Source organism: Setaria viridis, chromosome 9 (genome assembly GCF_005286985.2).
Source record: "Setaria viridis chromosome 9, Setaria_viridis_v4.0, whole genome shotgun sequence".
In the NCBI taxonomy this organism is placed as follows: domain Eukaryota; kingdom Viridiplantae; phylum Streptophyta; class Magnoliopsida; order Poales; family Poaceae; genus Setaria; species Setaria viridis.
Window position 1 is genome coordinate 17,644,946 of NC_048271.2, and position 19,115 is coordinate 17,664,060.

At 41.5% G+C, this 19,115-nt stretch overlaps 1 protein-coding gene across 4 annotated transcripts; it reads right to left on the bottom strand.

Moving 5' to 3' along the window:
• Positions 1–740: 740 nt before the first annotated feature.
• Positions 741–18,133, bottom strand: LOC117838975 (protein CHROMATIN REMODELING 20). 4 transcript variants are annotated; one of them, XM_034719194.2, is made up of 26 exons: positions 17,903–18,133; positions 16,721–17,020; positions 16,283–16,345; positions 16,105–16,200; positions 15,923–16,015; positions 15,298–15,488; positions 14,983–15,220; positions 14,164–14,259; positions 13,428–13,505; positions 12,878–13,297; positions 12,473–12,756; positions 12,312–12,399; positions 12,016–12,219; positions 11,641–11,760; positions 11,245–11,411; positions 9,943–10,084; positions 9,587–9,736; positions 9,417–9,472; positions 9,047–9,344; positions 3,764–3,923; positions 3,627–3,682; positions 3,124–3,356; positions 2,116–2,319; positions 1,956–2,034; positions 1,605–1,834; positions 741–1,382 (listed from the first exon to the last, which is right to left on the bottom strand). In XM_034719194.2, exons 2-26 carry the CDS (start codon positions 16,985–16,987, stop codon positions 1,010–1,012), a joined length of 4,386 nt encoding a protein of 1,461 aa, XP_034575085.1. In that variant the 5' UTR covers positions 16,988–17,020; positions 17,903–18,133; the 3' UTR covers positions 741–1,009. The 4 variants fall into 4 exon arrangements, with proteins under 4 accessions (XP_034575085.1, XP_034575083.1, XP_034575084.1 ...); XM_034719192.2 differs by having other exon boundaries at positions 16,721–17,102; XM_034719193.2 differs by having other exon boundaries at positions 3,788–3,923; positions 16,721–17,102; positions 17,903–18,132.
• Positions 18,134–19,115: the final 982 nt, after the last annotated feature.

Here is a 19,115-nt window from a genome sequence, read left to right on the forward strand (position 1 = left end):
TAGCACCACATTATCAAATCATGGACTAATTAGGCTTAATAGATTTATCTCGTGATTTAGCCTAGGGGTTGTGCAATTAGTTTTGTAATTAGTCTATATTTAATACTCCTAATTAGTGTCCAAGCATCCGATGTGACAGGGGCTAAAATTTAACCTAGGGGAGCCAAACACCCCCTTAGCGACTCATCCCACTTCATGCCCAGCAAATGTGCTATTGTGGTAATTTGGCCACACCAAACCATATGGCATGATTGAAGTATTAGTTGCGCCAAAAGGTTTGGCGTGACAAAAAAACCTGGTTTTAAAATATAGATGGGCATAATTTATTTTTAAACAAATAGTTTTAAAAGGGTTAAATAAAATAATCGATGGACTGATGATAGTAGTGTAAGAATATGAGCAGCGTGACGGTATGGATGGAAGAAATGGATAGGGAGTAGGATTGATGGTATAGATATAAACTTATATGGAAATAAATTGCCCTATAGAGCAAACGAAGTTACCGAACTATGTAGCATATGGAAGATCTCACATCAAGATTACGTATCCAGGCATCCAGCGTAAATTGCACGGGTGAGGGAACTCAAGATTTCACAGCATCACCCTTCAAGAAAACAATTTAGGATTCAACACCAATCAGGTCAGCATTGAGCGAGCAGAAAAAAATATAATAAATGAATGCCATAAAAAATTCTAATTATGCAGACAGACACCACCGCTCAGTTAATAGTGAAGAGTGCTTAACATAAGTGGAGAATGAATTAAGAATGAAAGTTAAGTCCACAACGGTATGTTGCCAAAACTATGTTTCACCAATCATGTGAAAGTTCATTTGTAAGTGACGCGGTCTACCTTGTGGACCACAAAAGCTAATTTCTCGTCCTCTACTTTTTTCTATACAATAGGACTCCTGCATACGCAATGTATACGCACTACCCGAAGTTAGCATTTACAAAAGAACCAAAAGAATATGTTGCTGAAATGCCACGTAGACCAGGGCCGTCCAGCATCATCTCGTTCTGTCTCTATTTAGAGTCTCCCAACAAATCTCCTGGCCACATTCATTACAGGTTATTGTGCACCCTGCTTTCGTGCCCTCGCTTCTTAGAGTTAGCATGTGGGTTAAGTTGTTGCACTTCTTTTGGTTGTTGGAGTTAACCTTAGGTTGCTGCGGTTGCCGGCTTCTTGAAGCAGCCTTGACTGACCGCACAACGTTGGGATCTGCTGGAACCGCAGTCATGTTTGATTTTCTCTCGGGATCACGTACACCTTTCCTCAAAGCCTCCCACTCTGACAAGGCCATGTCTTGTTCCTCCTTTGTAAGCCTTTCCTCTTCATTTTCTTGGAGGAGAGCTTCATGTTCATGGTAACCAGCAATCCACCTGTAAATTCCAAACAGATGTTACCCAACAAGCAGCTGATTAACACAGTAACATAGTCAAGATTCATATTTGACATATAAACTGGGAGGCAATAAAGAGCGAGGAAATAAACAGATGAGACATGTCTGATTAGTTAATAAACTAAAATCCTAGAATTTATGCACCTATAGCATGGTACTCATCAGGTTGTATTCATGAGGAAAGTAATAGGATGCGCCTTACCCAGTTTGTTCACTGAGTAGGTTCAGCATGAGTCTGTCGACAGGTACAGGTTCAGAAGTTCCACTGGTGTTGGAAGTGAATGGCTTCTCAGTCATGGTAGAACCGTTCTCATTCTGTTCCATTAATTCCTCTTCACCAAATTCAAAAAGATGCAACATCTCTTCTTTGGAGATGGTTCTTGAAACTTGCTGTCTGTCCACCACCCTTGCTGCGAGGCCTTCCTTCGTCACCTACTCGTTTAAGATGAGTAATTTTTCAAACAAGGATGGACCTTTAGCTACCAGGTACAAGAGAATAACGCAGATAATTCAAACTGATAACTCCAGACCAGAAGAAAAAATACAAACGTACCTGTCGCTTATATATTTTCTCTTCCATTGTTCGATGTGCCATTAGGCGGTAAGCATATACAGGTTTGGTCTGGCCATACCTGAAAATAATATTCCCACTGAATAAATAAATAATCGCATGTAGGTGCAACTAATGAGCAACTCAGGTGACAAGTTCTTGCCTCCAAACTCGATAAATGGCTTGCAGATCGTGTGTTGGATTCCAGGATCCATCCAAAAGAACCACACGATTTGCAGCATGAAGGTTAATGCCCAGAGATCCAGCACGAGTTGATATCAACGTGCATTTCACTCTTGCATTTTCAGGGTCGTTAAACATCTCCACAAGATTCTGCCGATCAGAAGATGGAGTGCTCCCATCAAGCCTGTTCAGCATGAGATGGATATATAATATTTGCAAGATCACACAATAATAATGATGATAAGCAACTCTAGTAAAAATGCATGCCAAGAATAACAATAGTCTTTACAGAAATAGGTATCAACAATGATGGTATCCAAGTCTTTGTGATGACTGCTTTACATTAGAAGACTATACTGTCATGCTAGCCCTACAGAATATTCCAAAGAGAAACATGACAGTTTCCCATAGGAAAAAAGAATATGACAGAGCCTGGAATCATAAGAGCTATATTTAGTTACTGACCAGCACACCAGAATAGCGAGAACTAAGATAAAAATATAGATGCTTTGGGTTGAAGGAGTAGGGCATGACTGCAGATTTCCTAGTCCCTACTTGAAGCCCTGTTTCTGCCAATAATGGCAGATTAATAGTTCAAAAACAAAGCAGATGGCACCAAAGTGATAATGGGTATCCTGGAACTAATCAAATTGAAGATTTTTCAGGTTTCACAATGGTTTCATTCCCACATGAATCGCAAAGAAACACCACTTTCCAGACTCAAGGTCCAGTTCCCACCAGGGCTTCTTCCCTGAGGCCTAATTTTTGAGTTTACAGGAACAGACATCATACTATGGGAAGGCCGTGGAAGTGGTTGCACACAAAGCATTATGTCCAGGATCTTGTTGAAGTAGTAGGTTATAAACAGTTTATCTCATGAGAATGACACAAAGTATAAGAACCAAAAGAAAACAGATACTTGTGAAACTGCCACACCAGCAACAGCAATGTTCTTGTGTACCAAAGAAAATCAACTGTGGAAGCATACCTATACCAATCCTTCCCCCGCTTCCAATGTTTGCCTTCTTTTCCTTTAATTTGCAATTTTGACAGATAAAACTCCACTAAATCCAGGGTAGTCAAGCTCTGGCTAAACACCAATACCTTGTCGCCCAATTCAGAACTTTTTGACAGGATATCAAGGAGCAAAATCATTTTGCCACTGTAATCTGCCTCCATGTAAGTATTCTCATCTAGAAGTTCCTCCCACCAGTTACTTTCCTGCAATAAAAATGACAAGTTAAAAAGCATAATCAGAACCAAATACTTAATGTGTCATGAGGATTATTCCACCACAGAAGTACGGGTCACTGGTTTATTGGCAGACTGAGTTTGGATTAAATTATTAATCATCCATTACAGCACATACATAGAAACCAGTTAACCAGAAAGATGTCTGGTACACAGTTAAGAGACAATTGATAGAAAATATTTGATGAAGTTCCTTACTATATAATGGAAGTTTCAAATATTTTGCACTTGATATAGTACCTCATTCACAAAGTTGCTTTTTTTGGACTGCTGGTCAGCTCTATCCTTCTGCTTCTCTGTAAAAATAATAAAGTTTAGAGCAGGTGTAAATATCATTGGCTTCCGATAATAACACAAAGTACACTCTGCAGATTTACCCATCTCTGGACATAAACAATTACCTCCATTAGGAAAGTAATTTTCAGTATTATCATCACTTGAACTCTCATCCATCATAAAATTCTCAACAGCATCCTCATGACGCAAAGTTCCTCTCTGTTCTTTAGACATCTGGAGGAGCCCTGGATGATTCCATACCTAAATTTCAAGATGGTGTTCATATCTTAGTAAGTGGTGAAGAAAAAGGAACCTCCACATTTGACCTCAAGAGCTAGAAATTATCATGTTAATTATAGAAAAGTAAAATATCTCCAACATTTTTTTCACAAACTACGCAAGAGAGCTGCGTGCCATTTCATTTAAGGTAGAAAAAAGGTATACACGAGTCCAGGAGGGACCCAACCCGAGTACAAAGAACCAACACACCCACACACCCCATGCCACTACAGAACAGGCACGGCACGAACATAGAGAAAAACGACCAGACACCAGAGCTTATGCTCTCTGGGTCAACGACCTGGCCAATAGCTCCTGAAGCTTAGAGGCCCCAGCCATACACCAATAGCTACTCTCTGTGCTAATGGCCTGAAGCACCTCCTGAATATTTGGTCTTGCATTTTCAAAAACACATGCATTGCGATGTTTCCGAACCTCCCAGGCCACCAGGATTATCAACGAGTTGAGACCCTTGAGCCTCTCCTTAGGCACAGACGTGATGGCTTTCCTCCACCAACCAAAGAATCTGACATCAGCAGGCCCAGGCGCCAAAACCATCAGACCCAGGCACTGAAGGATCATGACCCAAACCTGTCAAGTGAAGACACATCCTACCAAAATGTGTTGTATAGTCTCCTCAGCTTGATCACAGAAAGGGCAAGCCGCCGGGTGAGCCAAACCCCTCTTTGCGAGGCGATCAGCCGTCCAACAACGGTTGTGAAAAACCAGCCAAATAAAGAATTTGCACCATGGAGGTGCCCAGCTTTTCCAAATCCGTCACCAAGGGCCAATCCTGGTGGTTCCTATGAAGTAGGCAGCGTATGCGGATTTACTGCTATATGAACCTGACTGGGTTAGCTTCCATTTAAACTGATCCAGCTCGCTATCCTGTAAGACAATTCCATCCATAATATCCCAAATTTGCAGGTACTCCAAGAGAACTGGCACTGAAAGCACGCCTTTAATGTCTCCCACCCAAGTTCTGCTTTGGAGTGCCTGGGCAACGGTCCTCCTCTTTGCTGTCCGCTTTGGAACAGTCCTGAATAAGTTAGGAGCAAGCTCAGCCAAAGTGTAGCCATCCATCCATCTATCAGTCCAGAAAAGAATACTTTCCCCATTACCAACAATAGCGTCCACTGCAACTTGGAATAAGGCTTCGGCACTTTTTGGTACCTGTATTGGAAGGCCAACCCAGGGTCTTGAAGAATCAGTTTTTTGTGCCCAAAGCCAGGGAATCCTCAAGGCCCAGCCAAGAATTTCCAGGTTATGTATCCCAAGTCCTCCATATTCCAGAGGTCACTGCACTCTTTCCCAAGAAACTAGGCAACTGCCTCCATTTCCCTTTTCTTGCCCCTTCCAACCAAAACCCTGTCTCCTTTTATCGATTGCTTTGAGAACCCACTTTGGAAGATCCATTGCAATTAAAGAATATATGGGAGGGGCTGTCAAGACCACTCGAACCATAACCAGTCTCCCTGCTCTATTCATCAGGGAAGCCTTCCACCCAGGGAGATAGTCTGCCACCTTATCCACTAAAGGCAGCAGAACATCCTTGGTGGGCTTAGCAATCATGAGTGCGAGTCCCAGATAAGTACAGGGGAAATCTTTGACAGGGCAGGACACCAGGTCTGCCGTGAGGGATTTCTCAGCCTCAGAACAATGGATTGGTGAAACTGAACTCTTAGCCAGGTTAGTTTGAAGGCCAGAAGCATGCCCAAATGAATCAAGAAGCTGTCTGATTACTTGCAAGTCCAAACTAAAAGGCCTCAGGAAAATCACAGCATCATCTGCATAAAAAGAAACCCGATGTCGGGCTTGCAGAATGGCCAAAGGGTGCAGCATCTGTTCTCTAGTCGCATACTCAACCAGAGAGTTCAGGACATCCATCACCAAAATGAATAACATTGGGGAAAGAGGATCCCCTTGCCGAAGCCCACGTCAATGTAGAATATTCATCCCTGGCTCACCGTTTACCAACACTTGTGTGGAAGATGTGGACAGGATCAGGCATATGAGATTACACCACTGCTGTCCAAATCCCACATGTCGCAAAACTTCCAATAAAAAGGACCATGAGACAGAATCGAAAGCTTTTGAAATATCTAGCTTGAGAAGGAGATGAGCCTCCTTTTTCTTGTGCAGGGATTTTACCATCTGCTGAACAAATAGAAAATTGTCGTGGATATTTCGCCCTCTCACAAAAGCACTCTGATTTGTAGAGATCAGGGATGATAGCACAGGGGCCAGCCGATTTGCCAAGACCTTGGTCACCAACTTTGCGAAGCTGTGAATCAAGCTTATAGGTCTGAAATCCTTTATTTGAATAGCATCTGGTTTCTTAGGCAGGAGAGTAATGAAAGCAGTATTGAGGAGCCTAAATTTGAACACATGACCCCTGTAAATGGCATCCAGTGCCATCAGTAGATCCCCTATGATAATATTCCAGCAAGATTTATAAAAACGACCCGTAAAGCCGTCTGGTCCAGGGGATTTGTCTGAGGGCATGTCTCTGATGGTTGCCCAGACTTCCTCCTCCGTGAAAGGGGCATCCAAGGAAGAGAGTTCATGCTCCTGGATACAAATTTCAGCAAGGTCAATAGTAAAATCCCTCTCCTCTGCTATCCCAATGAGATTTTCATAAAAATTCAGCGCTGCTTCTTGTTTATCCTCCTGTGAGACAACTATCGGATCACCCACCTGTAATTTTGGTATGAAATTTTTCTTTTTCCTGAAACAGGCTTGTTTGTGGAAGAAAGAGGTATTAGCATCACCCTCCTGTAGGTACAAGATCCTAAAACGCAACCGAGCAATGGTGCACTCTAGAGATGCCAATCCAAGGCAATGGAGCTTTAGCTTCTTGCGCAGCCAATCCTCTCCTGCAGAGAGCTCCCTGGTGTCCCTCTCAATTTCCAAACAGTGCAGAATCTCTTTAGCCATCTCAAGTTGTTGTTTGATGTTCCCCATTTTCCGCTGTCCCCATCGCTGCAGCCCTTTACTCAGCCGCTGCAAGAAAAAGGCGCACAACTGCACAATTCGATTGTACAGGAGCCTCCCAATTCTGTTTAACAGCATCCAAAAAGCCCGGAATTTTGGTCCAGAAACTTTCAAAATGGAAGCGTCGTTTACCACCAGTGCTGACTTTCAAACCAAGAATGAGGGGGCAATGATCAGAGACCCCTGAAGTTGTACTTTGCAACACTGAATCAGGAAAGATGGCCTCCCAATCCACACAGCTAAAAGTCCGGTCCCAGCCTGACAAGAGTGGTGATTGTCTCATTTGACCATGTATACTTCTGGCCGTGTAAAGGTATCTCCTTGACCTCAGCATCATCCAGGAATCGCCGGAACCTGCCCATCATTGCCCTATTCAAATTCGTATTATTTTTGTCTTCAGCTTGATAAATGAGACTAAAATCACCCACCACAAGCCAAGGACCATTACACAGAGCACGGACGGAGTGAAGTTCCTGCAGGAACAGCACTTCCTCATCATCCCCTTGTGGCCCATAAACTCCAGTGAACCACCAATTGCACCCTTCTTGTTCAGAGAACAAAACTAAAACTGAATAAATAGTGGCAATAGCCTGACACGAGCTACCCTTCCAAGCAATCAGGACCCCTCCCCTAGTACCAGATGCCGGCAGAGCTATAAATTTGTCAAAATCTGACCCGAACACAGAGAGAAACAACCATTGAGACATATCAGCAACCTTGGTTTCTTGGAGACAAATGATATCAGCATTACTAGAAAGAATGGCATCCCTGACCGAGTTCCTTCGATCCCGCTGATTGAGCCCCCGCACATTCCAGATTAAGATAGATGAAGGATTCATTTTGACCAAATAAGTTACCGACCCAAATTAACCAAACCAAATCACAGGATAGCCAGCACATCTGCAGAACGCACTTGCTCTCCTTCCTCAACAGACCAGCCAAAAATGGCAGCCATGGTAGCGATATGAGATTCAGGGACCATAGGCTTGAACAGCTTACTGTAATTGTCTTGGGCCGCTTGATCGATCACCTCCCCATCTCCAAATCCGAGGTGGCGCATGATCGTCTTCTGGGCCACCGTGACCACCGGACCAAGCGAGCAGGGGTTAGCCTTGTGTGTGTGTGGGGGGGGGGGGGGGGGGGGGGAGGGGGGCGGGACCAGCAGCTAGCCGACCGATGATGTTAGGAGAAACAGTTAAAGCACCGCCCCCGAAGGTCCGCCGGGACTAGCTGCCGAAGCGGGTGCTCCTGACAGCGACGTTCAAGTCGATCGCGCCACCCCTCCGCATAGCACCAGCCATCCGCATCCAAGGACCTGCCGCCGCCCTTGCTCACGCGATCCTCTGGCCGCAGCACAATTTCGTGGCGAGGAGATTCCATGCAGGGACTCAGATGATACTGCCTAGCTGGGAGGAGCCCACCTAGCCAATGCAGCGACACCCGCCAGCAACGCCTCCTTGAAGGAGAGAGGAGAAGAGGATGCAGCCGAGGGAGGCGAGTCGTCGTTCCACTGCTGGGCCTTGGAGCGACCCACCGTCACTCGGAAAGGCTCCAGTAGGGAACATGGAGAGGAACATGGGATGGACCCCAACGCCAGGGATGAAGAGCAGGCTGGGCGGGGCGGAACCACAGCCGAGGAGGTGGCCACCGGGCCCGAAGTGGATGCCGGCGTGGGGCTGGTGTGGGGGGAAGGTGCGCCGGGGAGGGGAAGGGGAGGGGGAGGGGAAGGGGAGGGGGAGGGGAGAGGACGAGCGCCATCCTTCAAAAACCACTTTTAGTCTCGGTTTCCCTGTATCTCCAACATTTGGTTACAGTGGATCCAAATTATAATGGTTGAGATTAATTTGATATACAAATAAACATTAATATGGTATGGCATTAGTGCCAAAATAAAACTCTTCTTTCTAAAAAGAATTACTCATATCTCCTCCTACTCATCTACAATCACGAGATCAATTGTACTTGGTAAAGATTGATACCTTAAGGAAACTATAAAGCACAGGCAATGATCTTGCTACACCTCCACTCAAGTGAAAACTGCTAGACAGCAATCCCAACTTGTTTTTATCCAAGAAACAGCACAAAGATGCAGGATTGCAGGGTCATCATACCTGGGCTAATGTTTGGTACTTGGCAAAGAAGGAACTGTGAGATTTTTCTGAGTAACCACTACTTGAGAAACCATGAACATCCAAGAATCTTCTGTATAGCTTCCTTTGCAGCTGAGATAGCTTTACAGTAATAACAAAAACCTTCTTAGGTGGTAGATCATTCTTCACAACATTCATGCTCATCCGCTGGACAAAACCTTTCAGTTGTTCAAACAAAATGTGCGATCGTTGGTTCATGATCTTTACATCATCTGATGTTGAATTTGTGTGCTGCCCATTTTCAATGGGGTTCTGGAACCTGATAAAACAGGACTTATTATTTCAAATTTCAATAAAATTACGGTGTACATATAGTAGAGTGTTCAATTACCTGTTTCGGAATTCATGGCTACTCCCAAGAAAGCCTTCCCTAACAAAATCAACCATCTACGCACATGATTAAACCAAAATTCATTGGCAAACAATTAATATTAACACCATGGTAATTTCAGTAATTGGACAATTAAGCAAACGAAACAGTAGGGATGCGCTGCTCCTTACACAATAATATTCCATCAAATTATTCTGCAACGGAGATCCAGTTAACGCAATTCTTCTCTGTGTCCTTACTTGTTTCAGAGCCTGTGTAATGTCAGCCCTCCTATTCTTTATCATATGTGCTTCATCACATACAAGAATGTCTGGCCCACACTAGTAGTACAATGAACAGTGTCAAAAACCCACAGCTAACATGTAATAAAGTTGGGAGAAATCATACTATATCATAAAGCATGCCATATTACCATAAAAGCATGACGTTATTTGAAACCACAGTGCATAGCCACAAAAAGCCATCTTACAGCAACATAGAAGCTTGAAACAATAATAAAACAACAGCAAGAAACGTAGAATGTCACCTGCAAAGCATAAGTAATTTCATTTGCGACATTTTTGTCCTTCACATGCTTTCCAAGGGATAAGCTCCTAAATGATGAATAACCAATGAGAAGCACTCCGCCTTTTACTCGCCATTTGGTTAGTAAATCTGGTCTTTTCACCCTGCAAAAAAAAAGGTCAGATAAAGATTTATTATAGGAACCATCACATCACAAAATTCACAAAAATAATAAAACCATATTCCCATTTAGCCAGAGTGCGTTTTTTTTTTTTTTGGGGGGGGGGGCACCATACGTAAATAATGCGATCATGCAATGCAATAAAAAAAATTAGTTGGCCATTAGGCTTGATCCATAATCGTGCTAGTATTCATCGAAACATTGGACCCAGTAAGATTGTTAGAACATCACACTACTTGAAGAAGGTTAAAGAAACATGCCAATAAAATAAAAGAACATTTAACCAAAACTTAGATGAGCTTTCTTTTCTTTGACAGTTGCCCCCAGATTCAAGAAAGGCAATCAGAATGAGATCCTGGGAATGCCACTATTGAATTCATAGATCAAAAGGAATCAAATACAAGAATTAAGTGTATATAACATGTCCAACAACCTTCGAGTCCCAAGATTTCCAATATACCAAAAATTGTTCAAACACAAGAGCCTAATCAAGGACTTGCAATTCTAATTAGAATATAAACCAATTTGTCAGGTAGAGCTGCAGCAGGTTGCCTAAGTTTTAGCAGGACTGAAGCAGCTTTCATAGAATGTTTATAGTTGAGTTGCACTACTTTTTTTCTCGAACACACAGGAGAACTGCGCATCATTATATTAAGAAGAATAGAGTTGCACTACTCATGGTAACTGTTTTGACAACATGTATTGTTTAGGACTTGTGTATCTTATCTTATTTCCTAACTAAACATAATTGTTTTGGACAAGGTGTAGGGAAAAAAACCTCAACCCTGGGGAACAGCCTCCCCAAGGAATTGTCATTAAAAAGAAGCCTCAACCACACGGGCTGAGAAAACCCCCAAATCTGGCTTCACCCTATATAGGGCTGCTGAAGGAAAATATTTAGTGAAACTATAAATAATAGGCTAGTGGTTAAAACTTCATCTTGTAGACCACACCATCTCTAATTCAAGATAAGCTTGTATAAAAAATGGATTTTCAATATATGCGCATACATTCAGAAGAGCTCTCCCCTACTTTTTCGTATCCAGAGCAGCTTGCAGTTTCATATGCAATATTGGCACAAAAAGATTTGCAATTTAGCCGCATGTATAACAAAAAGAAACAAAACAAGAAATTTATCGACACCTGGCAACATCTTCCAACATAAAAACACGAAGAGGCTTCAGTTCGGCTGGATGCCACCTGATAAACTCTTTCCTCCAGTTATGAAGAACATTAACAGGGGTAACAATAAGTGCTGTGCGCAAACCCAATTGAGCACATTTCATAACAGTGTAGAGGAATGTAATAACCTGCAAGGTGCAAACAAAAAAAGATGAGTATGCAAAATAAAAGTCGCCATAACAGTAACCTTTAGAAATATAAGAATCAACAGGCTCAACATTACAAGTATAAAAAATGAAATTGATTGAAATGCAGGGTCTAGTTCCAGCACATAATTGATTGCCATGTGAACATGTAGTTGTAGCATACAAGAAATGGATAACACTTAAGAAAATTTATATCTAAGCCAACACAGACCTGAAAGGTTTTCCCAAGGCCCATATTATGCGCCAAAATGCAGCCAAGACCTTTATCCCCGGATTTCACCTTTTTAACAGATTGAATAACATTTTCCCACATAAACCTTATTCCTTCTACCTGCAATATCATAAAATTCAGTCGGATTCAGATATGGGCTCCCTGTACAGATAGTCATTGTTGGTGCAAGAGTAACAGCATAGCACTTGGCAAACAGTTGAATCCCCTCATAAGTCATCATCTGCTCAGGATTCCCTTTTGAATATTTCAACATGCAAACACATTATAACATAGCAATTTTCATATCAGAGTCCTATTAATCTAATTTAGTTACGGTGATGAATAAGCAAGAGAGGAAATTTTGACCACGCCGACCTGATGAGGCTTCAGTTTAAAAGACATGCTGCTTGGAATCCTAACAGGTTCCTCATCTTCCTCTCTGGCAAGGTTGACTATATGCCCATCTCCAGCATCCTTTAAAGAGACTTCCGATGGGGCTCCAAAGGAAGTTCCAACATTCTCACTTCTTAACTTGCCGGCAGATTGCTCTTGCATGGACTTCAAATGGTCTTGCCTTGCCTTCAAAATAATATTAAAGTCACAGCCTAGATGCGACAGCTTCAGGCAACAATATATATATAATAAAGATAAGAGACTGAAAGATCACAAACCTTCTCCATTGCAATTTTGCGCTTAGTTTCCTCACCAAGTTCTGTATCATCCATAATTCTTCTAATCCTTTTCTTCATTCTTCGCTTGCTGATAACAGGATGAAGGAATGACCAGGAGCTCAGCTTTGTTATACTAAATAAATTAGGGGAAAAGATCATACCTAACAGGACCATTGGTTTCCGGTCCAGAAAGATGTGTGTCGCTGCTCTCTGAATCAGAAGATTCAACACCACTGAGGGCCTTGTCACATTCAGAAATTAAAACTTCCAGTTGACTGGGTACACAGCAGCAACACTGCCAACCAGTGGCTATAGCTTCCGATAAGCATTCTTCACCTAAATTCTTCAACAAACAATTTCTACAGAAAAGCAGCTTACAAGAACTACAACTTTGAAGTAGTTCGCTTTGTGCACACCAAGTGCAATAACCACCAGATACAGGATCCTGCGCAAATGCAAACAGCATCTCTAAGAAATTATTAATGCCTAGCTCAAGACATCAGAAGTCAAACCTGATTCTGTTTAAGGTTCAAAACTATCTACATAAAAAGAAGGTAAACAGTCACCTCAAGACGATTCTTCTCGATCACAAGAAATCTGCACGGTCCGCAAACAGTAACATCCAGTACTGGGTGGCGATGCACCTCAGAGGCATTCAATATTTCAGTGCAAATGGTACATTTGAAAGCTTTAGGCAAACTTTTATCACTGAGCTTAGGGCTTTGTGATGGGTCATCAAGATCAATGATATCAGCCACCTTTTCAACTCTAGCTGAGCTACCTTCCCCTGGTTTTCTATCTATCTGCATTTCATCATCACTTTCTATTATCACAGTTTCCGATCTCTTCTGGAAAAGCTCCTCAATAGAAAGTTTGTTTTCATCAATTTTGAGTTTTTTAGATGAAGGAAGGTCACTTTTAGCACCCAAAACACCATTTTCTGATAGAGGCTTCTCATGGCATGATGAGACCAAACCAAAATTCTCCTGCAAAACAGGAAAGGATGCATTAGATGTAAGAAATTTACCCTATAAATCACAGACAAATTATCTATGCAATTTACAAAAAATACATAGACACAAAACAGAGCTCAAAACAATATCTTTAAATAAGTACCTTAGTGCCTCTCATCCTTTTCCCTTTCAAACGACGCTGCAGGCAATTCATTATTTTTGCATCATCCTCTTCCTTTACCTACATCGATGGTATAACTTAGGTTCCCATTAATTAGGGAAGCACACCAAGGAATCCCATATCAAGAAAACCCTATCTTGTGCTACTAGAAACCCAGCAGCTAAACTAGAAGTAGTATGAGTAGATTCTGCAGGGTTGTAGTGGTGTTACCATTACCAGCAAGCTCGCCCAGATTTGCCAGTTCAACCAGTAAGAAAACATAACATGGGTGACTGCACTTCCAGAAGGGGCTATATGCTCCGATTTTGTGGGTCAGGCAGTCCAAACAAGACGGCTTGACATTGATGGTTTAAACTAGACAAGTGTGTAAATACAGGTGCTAACAAATCTTTCTTATCTTTTTCTACATTATTTGTTGAGGCCTGATAGATTATGCTAATTAGGTTTATAAATAATCTGCTTATGTCGCTGCAATGTGGCAAAAAACGTTGTCACGGCTGCCAACAGTATGAAAACCAGGGATGAGACAGAAGAAACTATTAGACCACACTTTGATACCTAGGCATTCATATGCTGGGAATAAGAAATTATGTGAAGAGGCAGGAGTGGAAATAGGTCCATGGGCTGCAATTAAGCATAGGCGCACTAAAGAAAAAAACCAGTGGCATGTCTGTAGTTTTAATTGATTAGTAGAGCTACAGAAGTAGTCTCAGCTGACCTTTCTGTATTTCCTTCTCTGTTCCTCAGAAAGTTCTACTTCATCTAGACCTTTTATATCATCAAAAACACCGTCAACTTCAGATATTTCCTCCACCTGCAAAATAGCAAGAATAATAATGAAGATTCAGAAAGGAAGAGCCATAGATGAGGAGCAGATTCAAAAAATACATGTCATGTTAGAGAGAGAAAACACTAATGTTAACTCCTGCAGTATTTTGTATTGACAAGTACTTCTCTTTCTAAAATTAATATAGCTCAAATGGTCTACTAACACAGTACAGTGTACTAACTCATCACTGTTTATCTTGCAGTAATATTATTTTCACTATAACTACCCTTTCTGTACATATTATTGTGAAAGATGAAAAGCATGACTGCACACACGTCATGGTGATATACAGCTAAAGACAAAATACTAAAATTGGTCGATGTTAAACAGGATCAGTAGGCATTGCACATATGAGAGTTACCAATACACTAGACAGTATTCATTACAAAAAATAAAAGCTGTATGCCCTTTGTCCAAGTATTTCCAACCCCTTTATCCTAACAACATTGTGTGAAAAAAGCACTTTAGTTCGCAATCCAGGCGCTTCAGCTCTAGGTTTATTCCCCTTTATTTAAATATACATATAGGGGTGGCTTTTTCCCTCTGTTATTATTCAAGATTAACAAATAATAGTCAACACCTCAACGGAACATGATTTTAGAATTAAGGAAAGAGGGTAGGATAAATTTCAAGAATTCCATGAATTAAGCTAATAAATAGTATAATCGTGGCATCACAAAATAAGAAACTGATGAGTTGAAGGGGCACCTCGTCAACTCCAGGAAACTGGAGACCCAATGCTGCAGCTTCCTGGGGGGTACTTGCAAGATAAACTGATGCCCAGTTACTGCTACCAAAAGTATTTTCAGCACTCTCCTTAGATTTAATAAGTTCATTGAATGAGCTCCAACTTCTCTCATGACACTGAATAGAATCACCATCCCCAACAGGAATTTTTCCGGCAAGAAAGCCACTAGCACCTTCCTCCAGCAACCTCCCATGTTTTCTGATTGAAGTAGGTAAGGGAAAGCTGAGATTCGTAACATAAACACAGAAACAACCAAATTTTAGCCCCAATATTACCTCCTTACAGGTCTGCAAGACTGGAGGTATTCATCAGCCTTTTTAATGGATTGGTTAGCTTCTTCAGGCACTTTAGAACCAGCCCAATGGGCCCTGCTCTTCCATGCTTCAGTTTCACAAACATTTGGAACTTGACTTTCAATTGACTTATAGAGTCTGGGAAGTTCAATTCCAGCAGCATCAAGTTGCTCCTGCATTACAAAAAAAAAATGCAAATTTATCTTTAGTCGAATGCATAACGTGGGTCTTTTAAAATTCATTTGCCAACAGAAATAAAAAGCACATACCAACCAACATGGGAGTAAAAAAATGCATCAATTTAATAAAACCAGCCTTATAGTGTAACACAGAACCATTAAAAAAAAAAGGCTGACATTTTATTTGTGGGTACCAAGCCAAGTCCTCCAACAGAATTCTACAAAATAACTCCACAGGTACCAGAAATGCAAGGCCATTATTATACATAGAAAGATAGGTCAATTGGTTCAGCATTAAATGTTCATATGCATTTATACAGCACAAGATTTCAGGAAATGCGTCTATATAGGATAGCGCATACAGATGGCAGTAAGTAATAATGTAACATGGACATGCCAAACAATATCCTATTTAAGGAAAAGATTACCAGCAGAATAGAACTACGGGTCTCCAGATTATCAAGTTCATTTTCCCATTGCACCTGGAATTGCTCCATCTCAGTTGAGACAGCTGATTCTAACTAGTTAAATTAAAGAAATGTATCAGTGTATAGAAAGATAAACAATTAAGGATTACAAATTACACAATAAACATGAACATGTTTAAAACCTCTTCTCCTTGAAGCCTCTCGGATAACTCCAATCTTACTTCAGTTTCAATTTTGTCCAATGACTCCTTTTCAAGTGACTCTTGCGCTTGAGCTGCCTAAGAGTCACCAGAAACGCAATCAGTGAAATGAAAGAAAAATAAGTAAAAGAAAAATATGCATAAAACCAGAAATGATTACTTTGCTCTCAACTTCAAGAAATTCACAAACCAATTCTTCAACTTCTTCCTCAGTTAGAGGTACCTGTTAAGATAATCAAATTTGGAAGAAGAAAAAAGAGTTGACAAATACTGTTTAACTTGAAATAAAAACTGCTAAATTTCAATCCATCAAAATTTTAACTTCTAAGAGAAACTGCATTGTAGTTGATAGGAAGTCTGACAAACATAAAAAGGTATAGATGATATAGAACAGCATAGCAAAAACAATAAAATAACATAACAATGGCTAATAAGAGTTCCAAAAATTCCATGTCAGTTGCAATATTTTCTCAAGGAGTACTAATTACATAATATTCTTACTTTTATTGAAAATATCTGATCTCATTAATACCAACAGAACTTCACAAAACTTAAGTAGGTCACCGTATAATTGAAAGAGTTTATTAGATTCACACACCTCGGTGTCTTTCTCAGATCCTAAAGCTTGTTCATTATCTGATTCGTGGACAAAGAATTCGAATGAGTCAGCCTCTGAATCGTCATCAGTAATGGATGTTTCTTCATTCACATCATTGTCCATTGTTTTGCATACAGGCTCCTTATGCTCCTTAAAGAGATCTTCTCTTATGCTACTTTTAGCTCCAACTTTATTTTCATCACTTTGAGAGTCAATAATTATTATATCATCATCTCCTAGCTGTCCATTTGTTTGAACAGATTCCATATTTTTCAACTTGTCATCCGGCAATATTCCATCCTGATTCATACATAGTATCATTATACCATTTACTTGTACAGAAACATATCTGATTCCATCTTTGCATACATGAACTATTTTACTGAAAAACAAAAATACAATACGAAAGTAAAACAAATGGATAAGCAAAACAAGAATGCTAATTTGCACAGGTGCCAAATAATAAAAATAACAGTAAAAGGGTATGTTGATAACAGAAATTAACCCAAATGTAGGTTTCACTGAAATGTTGAATGAACCATGACCCTGTTTACTGCTGGATTTAACATACTGAAACAAAAACACCTGTTACCAAGATGAATTAAATCATATTCCCATTTGATTAACTTCAATGCCAAATATAAAAGCAACCTAGAAACTATACTGGCCAAAAGTGCAGAACGGCATTACTGCATTAGAGCAAATGGCATGCCTTCAAGAAGTACTGTGTCTAATCACAGCACATTAGCATAATTCTCAATAACAATGATGCTAATGTGCGGTGATTAGACACAGTACCTTGTTAATGTGCTGTGATCCTATCATTGTAGAACAAGGTAGCCACGGAATCACTCCACCGCAGAAAATCACAGCGAACCCAACCGACGCAAAAAAAAAAAAAAAAAAAAAAAAAAAAAAAAAAAAAACTAGCGCTGCGCGCTTTGACTCGGGGGCTTCACACTTGCTTGGTTCAACCAGCCGCCCCCCCCCCCCCCAAAAAAAAAAAAAAATCCTTGCAAAGCAAACCGCGCCCGCAGTCCCGAGTCAAACGACGAAGCCCCACGGCGCCAACCGACCACGATCCCTCGCGCGGCCCAAGAGGAAGAAGAACAGCAGCAAAAGCAACAAGGAACCAACCCAAGCCCAAGGAACGGAACAACAGCAAAACCACGGGTTACTCACCAGCGAACGAAGAGACCAGCCCAAGCCCGGCGCGGATCTCCGCCCCACTCGGGCGCGAGAGGAGCGGTGCGGTGGCGGGCGGAGGATTAGGCGGCGCGGGGAGGGAAGCGAACGGCCGGCGGTACCGCGGTCGCCGGGAATGGCCTAGGTTTTGAAAATATTTTTAGGGCGTGCGTGGTGGAAAAGGTGATCTCAGTAGGGGTGGGGGAGGGAGGCGGCGGCAGGGGAGGGGTTTTTGTTTGTGGGGAAAGTGGGGGGAGGCGAAAAGCGTTGGAAATAGAATGTTTCTTCTTCACTCAACCGCAGATGATCCCTCTCGGCCTCCCTCCTTGGCTCCTTCCTTCGCAAGCCAGTCGGAGAGGAGGGATTTTCGGAGGTGACACGAGTCGAACGAAAATATTACTGCTCGGTGAAAAGGGGAAGGGAGAGGGCGGTGGCCGGTGGAGGGAGATTTTTCTTTTTTTTCTTTTTTTTTGACAGGAGTGGAGGGAGATTTTGGCCTCGGTTCTTGTGACAGATTTCGAATTTCGAATCTGCTGTGCTTTGCCAGGTCGGCGTTGGGTTTTGTGAAAATAATTTTTGTCGACGTACCCGTTCACGGCTAAGGATCTTCGAGCTTATAATTAAATATGAGTTAATTATAAAATTAATTATATAGATGGAGGTTAATTCGCGAGACGAATCTATTAAACCTAATTAATTCATGATTAGCACATGTTTATTGTAGCATCACATTGCCAAATCATGGACTAATTAGATTTAATAGATTCGTCTCGTGAATTAGCCTCCATCCATGCAATTGGTTTCATAATTAGTTTACATTTAATATTCGATGTGAAAGGGATTAAACCTTAGTCGTGAAACCAAACGGGAGCTAAATCGGCACAAACTACACTTTTTTCCACATTCTTTTCACGAGATTTGAGTTCGTTATATCGAAAATGTGTCGTTCATATTTTCTACAGTAGCTCCGTGTTCGTCAATTCTGATGGACTAGGTCCTTCGGCCTGTTCGCTTCAGCTTATAAGCCGGCTGAAAAGCTGAAACGGCTGATTTTTTGTGAGAGGAAAACACTGTTTGGTGGCTGATAAGCCGGCTGAATAAGCTGAAGCGAACATGCCCCTTGTTTACTTCCCTCCAAACTCCCAACTTTGACACTATGCAAAAAGAAGATTCCCCACCACATCAAACTTGCGGTACATGCATGGAGTAC